The sequence below is a fragment of the Rhinatrema bivittatum genome, chromosome 2 (genome assembly GCF_901001135.1).
Source record: "Rhinatrema bivittatum chromosome 2, aRhiBiv1.1, whole genome shotgun sequence".
Classification (NCBI taxonomy): Eukaryota; Metazoa; Chordata; class Amphibia; order Gymnophiona; family Rhinatrematidae; genus Rhinatrema; species Rhinatrema bivittatum.
The window spans coordinates 642,831,471-642,843,568 of record NC_042616.1 but is presented as its reverse complement, the minus strand read 5'-3'; the positions used below and the strand labels follow the sequence as shown (position 1 = coordinate 642,843,568).

General features: G+C 47.5%; 1 protein-coding gene across 1 annotated transcript in view; it reads left to right on the top strand.

The window, feature by feature from the left end:
• Positions 1-6,852, top strand: part of NSMAF (neutral sphingomyelinase activation associated factor) — a 267,295-nt gene extending 260,443 nt beyond the window's left edge. Inside the window, exon 31 of the mRNA XM_029591349.1 lies at positions 6,335-6,852. Within this exon, the coding sequence (XP_029447209.1) occupies positions 6,335-6,429 (95 nt within the window). The 3' untranslated portion in view covers positions 6,430-6,852. The remainder of the gene's footprint in view (positions 1-6,334) is intronic.
• Positions 6,853-12,098: the final 5,246 nt, after the last annotated feature.

Genomic DNA, 12,098 nt, shown 5'->3' with positions numbered 1-12,098 from the left:
GCCAGAGGGTCATCGCTCAGCAGTCTGAGGTCACACACCGAGGGATCACCACTTGCCAGTCCAAAGTCACACACCAGAGAATCACTGCTTGCCAATCCGAAGTCAATACCAGGAATCACCACTAGCCAATCCGAAGTCAGAAACCAGGAACACCAGATGAAACAGGAACAAGATCCAAAGCACAAGAACTCACCGAAGCAAGCAGACTTGACTAACCAAGGAAGTTGCCAAGTCAAGGAATGAGCAGAGGAAGCCTCCCTTTATACTTCCCCTGCTCTAGCTGATAGAGAACAGCTGAAGCTAGTTAAAGGGATCAGGTCCCTTTAAATCTGTCAGGGAGGCACGGCCTCGTGGCTAAGAATGGTGGTGGCCATCTTGGATTTCCTCCGTGGAAGAAATCGCTGCTGGATGCCGCGAGGGGGGAGCAGGGACGGCTCCCCCTGCAGTGATCAGCACAGGGACCCGTGCCGGAGCGACGGGCCTCGAGTCAGGGCCTTCCCCCGGGACTCCTGCAGCCGCCGCGGCCAAGGTAGGGAACCGCAGTCGTGGCCTACCACGGCCGCGGAGCACAACAATACCCCCCTCTTTAGGGCGCCTCCCCGGAGGCCTGGGTTTAGCCGGATGGTCCCTATGGAACTGCTCCAGTAGATCCCGGTCCAGGATGTTAGCCAATGGCTCCCAGGAGTTTTCTTTGGGACCGAAGCCCTCCCATGCTAGCAGGTACTCCCACTTCTTCCGGTGTTTCCTCACATCTAAGACCTCTCGGACCTGATAGGTGAGGTCATCTTGGAGGCGACAGGGTGGGGAGTCGGAGGCGCGCTGGAAGGCCATGATAAAACTAGAGGCTTCAGGAGGGACACATGGAACGTGTTGTGTATCTTAAGGGAAGGCGGAAGATGAAGTTGATACGAGACAGCACCCACCTGCCGGATGATGGGAAACGGCCCGATGAAACGTGGGGCTAGTCGCGCTGATGGTAGCTTCAGGTGGATGAACTGTGTGCTCAACCAAACCTTTTGGCCCGGCCTGAGAGGCGGGTATGGTCTTCTTCGTTGGTCAGCATACCTCTTAGCCGCCTGACTGGCTTTGATCAGGGTGCGCTGTGTGGATATCCACAGGTGGTGTAGCTCATCTGTAGAGAGTTGGGCTACTGGGGACGTCACAGAGATGGGGACAGGCAGCAGCGGACGTGGCTGTTTCTCATATACTATACTATCTGGAACGGGGAGGATCCAGTAGCCGCCGAGCAATGAGAATTAAGAGCAAATTTGGCCCAGGGTAGCAGGCTAGTCCAGTCATCCTGTTTCTCATTGATGTAAATGCAGAGGAACTGTTTCAGAGTCTGGTTGGTTCTCTCTGCGAGACCATTGGTCTGTGGGTGGTAAGCAAACGTGTAGTCTAAGGCGACGTCGAACTTCTGGCAGAGGGCCCTCCAAAACTTGGCAGTAAATTGAGGCCCTCGATCCGACAGGATGCATTTAGGTAGGACATGTAGCCTGAAGATGTGCTGGACGAACAGCTGGGCCAGCTGTGGAGCAGATGGCAATCCTGGCAACAGCACAAAGTGCGCCATTTTACTAAAGCGGTCCACGACCACCCATATCACCGTGTTGCCACCGGATAGTGGCAGATCAACTACGAAATCGGTTGCCACATGGGTCCACAGCTCTGAAGGTGCAGATAAGGGCTGAAGTAAGCCTGGAGTTGAACCGGGGATCCTTTTGTGGCGGGCACATGCCTGGCAGGACTCCACGTACGCTCGAACATCTTTGTTAATTTTTGGCCACCAGTAGTACCGGCGCAGGTTTGAAACGTCCGGGATTGTCCTGGGTGCCCGGAACAGCATGAATCATGAGCCCATGCTAGGGCTTGCTTCCGCAAATGCAGAGGAACTAGAGTTTTCCCGGGTGGGATGGTCGTAGTGGCGGATAGCAGGATGCGTGACGGCTCAATGATGAACTGCAGTTCATCGGAATCTTCCGTGGACTCAAACACCCGTGATAGGGCGTCAGCCTTGACATCTTCCCGGCCGGTCTGTATCGGAGGATAAAATTTGAAGCGGGTGAAGAATAGGGCCCAACAGGGTTGTCGTGGGTTGAGTCGTTGTGCCCGATGCAGGAACTCTAAGTTTTTATGGTTGGTGTAGATGGTGAACTGGTGTTGTGCCCCCTCTAGCCATGGGCGCCACTCTTCTAAGGCTACCTGGATAGCTAAGAACTCCTTGTCGCCTATGGCATAGTTTTGCTCTGCTGGCGAGAACTGGCAGGAAAGGAAGACACACGGGTGTAGCTTATGGCCTTCGGAGGCCTGGCTCAGAACGGCCCCTACTCCTTCTGAGGATGCGTCTACTTCAATAAAAAACGGCCGCTGCGGATCCGGATGCCGAAGGCATGGTTGTTGCATGAACGCCTCCTTGAGACGATGAAAGGCGGCCTCTGCTCGCAGAGGCCAATTCTTGGAGTCCGCGCCTTTCCGGGTCAGGGCTGTCATCGGGGCCACGATGGACGCATAATGAGGAATAAAAGACCGGTAATAGTTTGCGAAGCCCAGGAACCTTTGGAGTGCCTTTAGTCCAGATGGCTGTGGCCGTTCCCGAATGGCTTTTAGCTTCTGAGGGTCCATACGGAATCCTTGACTGGAGACTATATACCCCAGGAAGGGAAGAGACTCCTGTTCGAAAAGGCATTTTTAAAGCTTCGCATACAATTTGTTTCCTGAGGCATTGTAAAACTTGGACGACGTGCTGGCGGTGGGTGGCCAGAGTGACGGAGAAAATCAAAATGTCATCTAAGTATACGACCACGCACTGGTACAAGAGATCGTGGAGTATCTCATTCATGGTATTCTGGAATACTGCGGGAGCATTACAGAGCCCGAACGGCATCACCAAATACTCATAGTGACCATCTCGGGTGTTGAAGTTCGGCTTCCATTCATCACCCTCCTTGATTCGGATGAGGTTGTAAACCCCTCGAAGGTCCAACTTGGAAAAGATCCTCGCACCTTGTAGCCGGTCAAAGAGCTCAGAGATGAGGGGCAAGGGCTAACGGTCCTTGACCGTTATGGCATTCAAACCCCGATAGTCAATACAAGGGGGAAGGCTTCCGTCCTCCTTTGCGACAAAGAAGAATCCTGCCCCTGTAGGAGACTTAGATTTCCGAATGAAACCTCTCTCCAGGTTTTCCTCGATGTATTCTTTCATGGCCTGGGTCTCGGCCAGTGAGAGGGCATAGGTGTGCCCTCGAGGAGGTTCCATACCTGGGAGGAGATTGATAGCACAATCGAAGGATCGATGAGGTGGAAGTATCTCGGCTCGTTGTTTCGAGAAAACATCCGCCTACGAGGCATAGGGGGCCGGCAGGCCTGGAAGGCTGGTATAGGCGATGGAGCAGGAAGCTGGAGTCACAGATTGGAGGCAATTGCTGTGGCAATTCGGCCCCCAGCGAGACAGCTGTAAGGTCTTCCAGTCGAACTGAGGCTCGTGCTCCTGGAGCCAGGTAAGGCCTAGGACGACCGGATGATTAGAATACTCCAAAACGTAGAATGGCTTCTGCTCTTGATGGAGTACCCCAGCCCTCAGCTGGATGGGAATCGTGGTGTGTGTCACCTGTTCTGGAAGGGGCTTCCCTTGGATCAAGGAGATGACCATGGGAACAGGGAGATGAACTTGTGGAATCTTTAAGTGTTCCACCAGGCTTTTCATTATAAAATTGCTGCCGGCGCCGGAGTCCACTAGAGCTAGCGTGTGGAGCTCCCCATCCGCCGAGGTTAACGTCACTGGCAGCTTTAATGGTGGTGCGGGTGAAGTACGGCCCAGGAAGAGACCTCCTTCAGGTCCTAGGCCCGGGAGTTTTCCAGTTGTGCTGGGCAGGCGGCTATTCAATGGCCTGCTATGCCGCAAAAAAAGCAAAGCCCTTCCTTCATGCGCCGCCAACGCTCTTGAGGAGAAACTCTCCCATGACCCAACTCCATGGGCTCCTCGGCGGGTGCTCGAAGGGCTTCTGATGCACTCTTGGAAGAAGGTGAGGGCCTTCTTGCTGCCTTTACTACCGGAAGGCGAAACCTCATCCGACGATCCACTCGATTGGCCAATTCTATCATGCCATTGAGGTCGTCTGGGAGTTCCTTCGCCGCTAGCTCATTCTGAAGGCGCGAGGCTAGTCCTTCCAAGAAGATCCCGTGAAGGCAATCTTCTCTCCAATTCAGCTCTGCGGCCAGGGTGCGGAATTCCATTGCATATTCGGCCACTGTCCGAGTACCCTGTCACAATCTGAGCAATTCTGAGACCGCAGTGGGTTTGCGGATGGGCTCATCAAAAACCTGCCGGAAAGTGGACAGAAACTGACTCAAGTTTTCGAAGACAGGTTCCCTTCTGTTCCACAGATGAGAGGCCCAGATCAGAGGCTTTCCATCGAGCAGGGACATAATGGAGCTGGTTTTGACCAGGTTGCTGGGAAACTGTGCAGGCAGCAAGGAAAAGCGGACCTGGCACTGGCTAAGGAATCCTCGACACAACTTTGCATCTCCGGCATATCGAGAGGGCGCCGGGAGTTGTGTGGGAGTTACTTGCCCCAGATCGCCCACGGAGACCTGGACGGCGCCTGGCTGAGTAGGGCGGCATCCTTGAGCCCTGGCGGGGATGGCAGCATAGGGTTCATGGGCCCTAATGCCTCGAGGCGTTGGGTCAGACCCTGCACCGCAGAGACCAGGGCATCGAGGGTCTGTTGCTGATCCTTCAGGTGCTGGGCCATTCCGGGAATGGCCTGGCAGGCAGATTCCTCCGCCAGGTCCATGGACTTGGCAATCTGTTATGCTAAGGCTTGTGAACCCTTGGGCCGACGGGAGTATGGAATACCTAGGAGGAAGATCCAAAGGTTCTCACGTCGGGTGGCGAGGCAGGAGCAGAAGATGTGGCCAGCTGACCCTCGGCACTGAAGACAGAGGTGACTGTGGAGGCAGACGAGGAGTTGAGACGTTTGAAGAGAAGTGTGTCTTCGCAACTGGAAGCCCGCGGTCCCCCCAGGAGGAGCCCGTAGGGACCTGGACCGCTGGGACTTAGGTGGCCCTTTGAGAGATCGAGTGTTCGGTGCAAGGGCTGACTGGAGCTTCACCCCTGGAAGCCCGCGGTCCCCCCGGGAGGAGCCCATAGGGACCCGGGCCGCTGGGACTTAGCCGGGCCCTTGGAGAGAACGGTCAAGAAGAGTCCGAGGTCAAGTACCAGAGGGTCGTCACTCACCAGTCCGAGGTCACACAGAGGGATCACCACTTGCCAGTCCGAAGTCACACACCAGAGAATCACCGCTTGCCAATCCGAAGTCAATACCAGGAATCACCGCTAGCCAATCCGAAGTCAGGAACCAGGAACACCAGACGAAACAGGAACAAGATCCAAAGCACAAGAACTCACCGAAGCAAGCAGACTTGACTAACCAAGGAAGTTGCCAAGTCAAGGAATGAGCAGAGGAAGCCGCCCTTTATACTTCCCCTGCTCTAGCTGATAGAGAACAGCTGAAGCTAGTTAAAGGGATCAGGTCCCTTTAAATCTGTCAGGGAGGATGGCGGCGGCCATCTTGGATTTCCTCCACAGAGGAAATCGCTGCTGGACGCCGCGAGGGGGAGAGCAGGGACGGCTCCCCCTGCGGTGAGCAGCACAGGGACCCGTGCCAGAGCGATGGGCCTCGAGTCAGGGCCTTCCCCCGGGACTCCGGCCGCGGAGCACAACACTATAGGCATTCATGAGGAATACCTGATGTGTCTGAAGAGACACTGTAACTACTGTACTAAAAACTCTGAATAATGAGATGGGATTAGTGCTTTCAGCATCACTGAGTGTTCCATTGACCAGGAATTTTCCATTTTTAGTAGCTGAGATTTTTTTATTTTCACTCCTACATTGGGCAGTTATGGGAGCATAGCATGGAAACATTTTCAGAGTTGGTTTTCATGCTTTGGAAAAATTTAAATTATATCATCATGAAATGAAATGTACTGCATCTTAAATATCTGTCAGTTTTGTGGCATGGCCTACAAACTTTTTTCTAGCTTATGTATAAATATATTTCCCTTTTTAATTTAAACATTGTTTTTCTAAAACAGTTGACAGAGGCATCCTGTAAGTATAAGTACACATTACACTGTGCACATTAAAGAGTTTCACCGTACTTCCTGAGTGCTGAAAACAACACACCAGCGATGCACATTAAAATTCTTTAATGTACACTCTGTCTCTTGCTATAACCCACTTAGTTGTTTTCAAGGTTACATCCCATGATCCTTACTGATGATAGTAAAATATTGGCGAACGGTATATTTTATAATTCCTCCTTTCTTCCAGGTGCTGTGACATGCATATGGATGAATGAGCAATGCAGTAGCATCATCACAGGGGGAGAAGACAGACAAATCTTGTTCTGGAAATTGCTATACTAAGTGCCTTACTGCCTTGTTCCTGCACCTCAGTATTTAAATGAAAACTTTTATTTTAAACCAAACTTCTTTAAATTAATTATATGTGCAATGACTTGACCAAATGTTTCTTTTGACAACTTTCTAAGTTACTGCTGTATTATTATATTGTACATTAAAGAACTTGTTTTTGTAGAGCTTTGTTATATGAGTGGTATCTAGTTGACTGTGTCTTATTACATCAAAGTAATTTCTACAAAGTGAAATGTTCATCCCACTGGCCTGTGAAGTAATCTGATAATATGCAGCCTAATGATGAACTTCATATTTTCAAAAAGAACTTGTTTCTTATCCCACTGGAAGAGCACCCAATCTTTCTGCATTTTGATTGCATAAGAAGGAAAAAAACGAAAATGTTCCTGTTGGTATCCTTAACCTTAGTATGCCTTCTCAAAACAAATAAAGAATGAGCGGTCATGCTCTTATCTACATCTCAGATCAGAGCAACCTTACAAGAAGTTTAAAAAGGCAACAATTCTGCAGTTCATTACTTTGAGGTAATATGTATTTCATTTAAATCTATATCAGCATTTATAAGGAACTAACAGCCAGATGTACTAAAGGGTTTCTTTATTTTGTGTCTATAAGAAAAATGTTCAGTTTTTTCTGATCTTAGGTTAACTACAGGTTAGCTTGCATGGAAATTACTCCTATTTCTACTTATTTCTATAGTGGTACTAGACATGCAGCAGTATGCAAATACACAAAAGAAAAAGTCCCTTCTTCATAGAGTTTCAATCTATTCAAGACAAACAGGACCAATAAAAGGCTTTGGGAGTTTGTTATTATGTAAAATTGTTAAGAAAGGTGGGTTACTAGGTGTGTAAAGGAGAGGCCCTACATGCCCCCTTTAACTTGTATGGGACCAGGCATCTTGCTGGTTTATCTTAAAACCCATAGATGGAGAGAGTACTGTGGGCGGAACTCTGCTGGACAGGATAAGATGCAGAGCCCAGCTGGGAACAGGCAGCCTTGCATCTCCAGGAGAAGTCAACTCCTGAAACCTTTCTGTCAGGAGGTAAAAGCTGGAGGTACACTGCAGGAAGTAAGCAGTCTACATTGTTCATATACTGATTATTGTAATAAAAATGAAATCTATAAGAAGAAAGGGTGGAGTCAGTGTGGTTCCTGCCTCCAGCCTAAGAAAGCTACTTTGCTATCCCACAGGGTGGATTTGAATAAGGACAGAGAGGGAGCATGCGGTACTGACTCAGGAAGTCTATTCCCGGTGTATGGCGCAGCAAGGTGAAAATCATAGAATCTGGAGTTGGCGATAGAGGAGAAAGGCATAGTTAAGAGTGACTTACCCAAGAAGCCTCATTCATGAGGAGGGATGTAGGGAGAGATAAGGGAAGAGAGGTAAAGAGAGGTAAAGAGGAGCTATAGAACAAATATACATGACGGTAAGAGAAGCTTGAACCTTATGCAGAAGTAGACAGGCAGCCAATGTAGTGACTTGAAAGAGAGTGGGTATAGTGATATTAGCAGAAACAAAGTTGAATTTTGAATAGATTGTAGCTGAGAGAGACTTGAGACAGGTTGCAGTAGTCTAAGTGGGAGGTAACTGCACTCTAGAAATGTGACCTACTTGGTGGCAGGTCCAGGAAAAACAGATGAAAGCAGCATGAAAGTCTTATGTTCCATAAAGGATGTTGGCACCTGTGCTGCTGAAGCTTTTTACTGCCTCTACATTGATGAAGAGCCCATCCCAGCAGAGCCCTGCGTTAATGGCACTGACCTCTCAGTACCAAGAGAAACACCCTGGAGGAGATCCCTTGTGTCACTTAATTACTCTTCTCAGAGCCTCCTCTAGGCCACAGTTTTGCACACCATACTCAACCCTGACCTATAATGGAGCTAGCAATTGGTGCCAAAGAGGGACACCTTTCCCTGCTTGCAGGAACGGAAAGGGGAAGGATCCTGCCTCATCTTTTTGCACAGAAAGTTAAATGTCTCACTCCTGAATAAGGAGCAGCTCTGCTGCTTAGCTTTACTCTGAGAATTTGGGCTGTTACTCGCCAGCACTTCCCTCAGGGCCTGTATTTTCTAGGCACAATGCTGCTGAGCCTTCATGGGCATTCAACCACAGCTGTAGCAGTTGGAGTCATGATTTGTAGGGATGTGCAGAGGGACACCATATATTGCATTCGGGATTCGGATTCGTCGGGGGCAGATACGTTGCATTCGGCAAGGGGGCCCCCCGATACGTTTATACGTTAATTCTTATACATTTCCAGGCTAAAATTAAATTAACTACAACCCCCTACCCCCCTGACCCCCCCAAGACTTACCAAAACTCCCTGGTGGTCCAGCAGGGGTCCGGGAGCAATCTCCTGCACTCGGGCCGTCGGCTGCCAGTAATCAAAATGGCGCCGATAGCCTTTGCCCTTACTATGTCACAGGGGCTACCGGTGCCATTGGTCAGCCCCTGTCACATGGTAGGAGCACAAGATGGCGCTGATGGCCATGTGACAGGGGCTGACCAATGGCACCGGTAGCCCCTGTGACATAGGTCAAAGGCTATTGGCGCCATTTTGAATGCTGGCACCGAGGATGTGAGTGCAGGAGATGGCTCCCAGACCCCCGCTGGACCACCAGGGAGTTTTGGTAAGTCTTGGGGGGGGTCAGGAGGGTGGGGGGTTTGTATAAATTGGCTCCTTTAGACGGCCGAATAATTTGGCGAAGATTTGTTGTATTTGTGGGGAATCGCGATACGTTTCGCTTCCCCGCGAATAACACTAATATGGCCCTATACGTTGCGGATTGCCAATTCGTAGGGAACGAATGCACACCCCTAATGATTTGGGCCCAGGCAGCGATAATAGATGGCCATATGGTACCCATAAATTCAGGCTTGAAAACTGCTGACTGCAGTCTTAGCCTTAGGCTTTTCTGTACTTTTTTTTTTTTAACAAAAAATTGAAAGAGAGAAACTGGGACATGTCTGTGGAGTAGCTCAGAGGAAAAAAGACTGAGGGTCTCACAAGGTAATGAGCAAGTACAGGAACTCCTTGCATGCTCAGTAACCTTTTCTGAGCTCTGAGAGCTGACTCCATGTTGACGCCATCTGATGACACCACCTATGCTTTATGGCTGATTCATGTTGCATTTCCATTGAAATTTGAAGATGACTCCAAGCTTATGGGTGGAGGGGACCAAGAAAATAATAGTGTTATCTACAGAAATGGGGAAAGGAGGGAGCTGGGCTTGGGGATGAAAGATCTTGTCTATGTAATGGATGGCCGGCGCCATCTTTAAAAATGGCGCGGGCCATCCAGTGCTCCTACCATATGACAGGGGCCGGCCAATGGCACGGATACCCTGTCACATAGTAAGGGCAAAGGGTCATCGGCTCCATTTTGATTAGTGGCAGCCGACAGCCCGAGAGCGGGAGATGGCTCCCGGGATCCCCACTGGACCACCAGGTACTTGTAAAAAGTTTTTGGGGGGTTCGGGAGGGTGGGGGAAGCTAAGGGAACAGTTTTAAAGGGTCAGGGTGGGTTTAGGGATTGTTTTGGTGTGCCGTTTTTCCTGCCCTCCCCCAAAACGATAAGAGAACCCCAGTAACAAAATCATGGGGTTCTCTTATCGGGAGCCCCCGATTTCTGACTATTTTGAAAATATTGTCCGATATTTTCAATCGTCCGAAGCCCGATTCACATCCCTAGTGATACCTAAAATTATAACACTGTCAACTTCTCTGTTTCATCTCATAAAAATTGCCAGGCTGGATCTGATATCTATATAGCCCAGCATCCTGTCTCTGAGCATTCACTACTATATCCTGCCAGGTTCTAGCAGTCATGGTTTAGGCATGCATTGAATCTTGGGTGATGAAGGCAAAAAAAAGGGAAGAAAACAAAGTCAATGTGCATAGTGTGATGGTACATCTGTATTGGGCTCCTGAGAAGAAGAAGCAAAGTTTACCAACAAAATCGTAGCAAAGCTTTCATATAGATATAAGTGGGGGAGGTAACAAGCTTTCTAGTAAGGGCTGCATGCTGACTTGGCTACATTTCCAAGCTAAAGTTAAAAAGATAAGGAATTATACAAGCTTGTATTGCTGACAGCTAGGTGATATCCTTAACTAGAGCAGGGGCAACCAGGTAGAGTGGAACAAATGATCCTTATCTGCTGACTTCTGTTATATCTATCCTTGACTATTATATTTCCTAGCCTGTAACTAATCTTTCTGCCATACATTTTATCTAATCTTTTTCATAAACCCAGATACCCTATTTGCCTCCATAGTGCCCTTGGCAAATGAGTTTCATGAGTTAAGTACACATTGTTTTCTTTTTTTAACTTTCTGCTTAATTGTTTAGTGATCTCTAGTTCTTCTATTTTGATAAATAAGTTTCCTATTTACTATTTTCCCTATCTTTCATGATTTTATATACCTCTCAAATTCCCCATAGAGTCCGAGTGGAAGAGTTTTAGTTGCTTAAGTCTTTTTGTATGAAAATTGTTGCCCTTCTCTGAATCTTTTGTAGTTGTAGCATGTTCTCTTGAAGGGAATAACATCCCTTCAAGCCTCAGATTAGAACCCTGCCTCATAACGTTCAGGAAAAAACTCAAGACGTGGCTCTTTCACCAAGCCTTCGATGATCCTCCAGACAATCACTAATCGTCATTATTCTCACCTGGACGTATGATCTTCTATCCTCTTGAACGATGGACTCTGGCACTTCCAGGTTAAAGCACCTTAAGCTTTAACCCATATTCTTTATTGTATTGTGTTATAATTACCTCCTGCCTTTACCTTTCTTCCAGCTATTTAAGCTTCCAAGTTTTTACTCCTTGTTAAATGTAACTTTGCCTTATTCACCTCTATTGTTAATTACTTTATTTATTGCTTCAGTTATACCCTTGTTCTATGTAAACCGATCCGATATGGTTATTACTATGAAGGTCGGTATAAAAAAGTGTTAAATAAATTAAATAAATAAATAAATAAATAGGGTAACTAGAACTTCCACGATCTTCAAGATATGTATACCATAGATTTGTATAATGACATTTTTAAATCATATTTTTATTAGATTTTAAATCACATAACAGGAAATAAAATCAGGAAAAGATGAATAATAATAATAATAATAATAATAAAGTACCCATATTGCAACATAAGGAAAAACAAACAATTTTTATAATACATCAAAAGTCCTCAAAAGAGGGGTATATTCAATAGAGTAAGAAATAAACAAATACAAGAAAAAAAGGCTGTCAATCATAACTACAGTTAACCATTATCTTCCACTAATTCTCAATAAACAATGCTATCCCTCCATCTTGTCTATGAAAAAGGTCTCCAAATAGGTAGGATCAGTAAAAATAAACTTATTCCCCCAATAAATTACCACACGTTTACAGGGAAATTTTAGAAAATTGGAAGTGCCCAAGTTAAGAACACGCGATGAAAGATGAATAAATAATCTCGTTCTTGCTTGAGTTTCCATAGACACATTCAGAAAAATGTGTATCTGTTGACCACAAAAGAGACCTTCGCTATATATAAAATACTGCTTTATCTGACTCAGAGGCAAAGAAGATAACAAACATTGATTCTCTCTCCAGTTTCCTGCCCGTTTAAAAGTTTTCCATAATGGGGACACGAAGATGTTTACTACTGT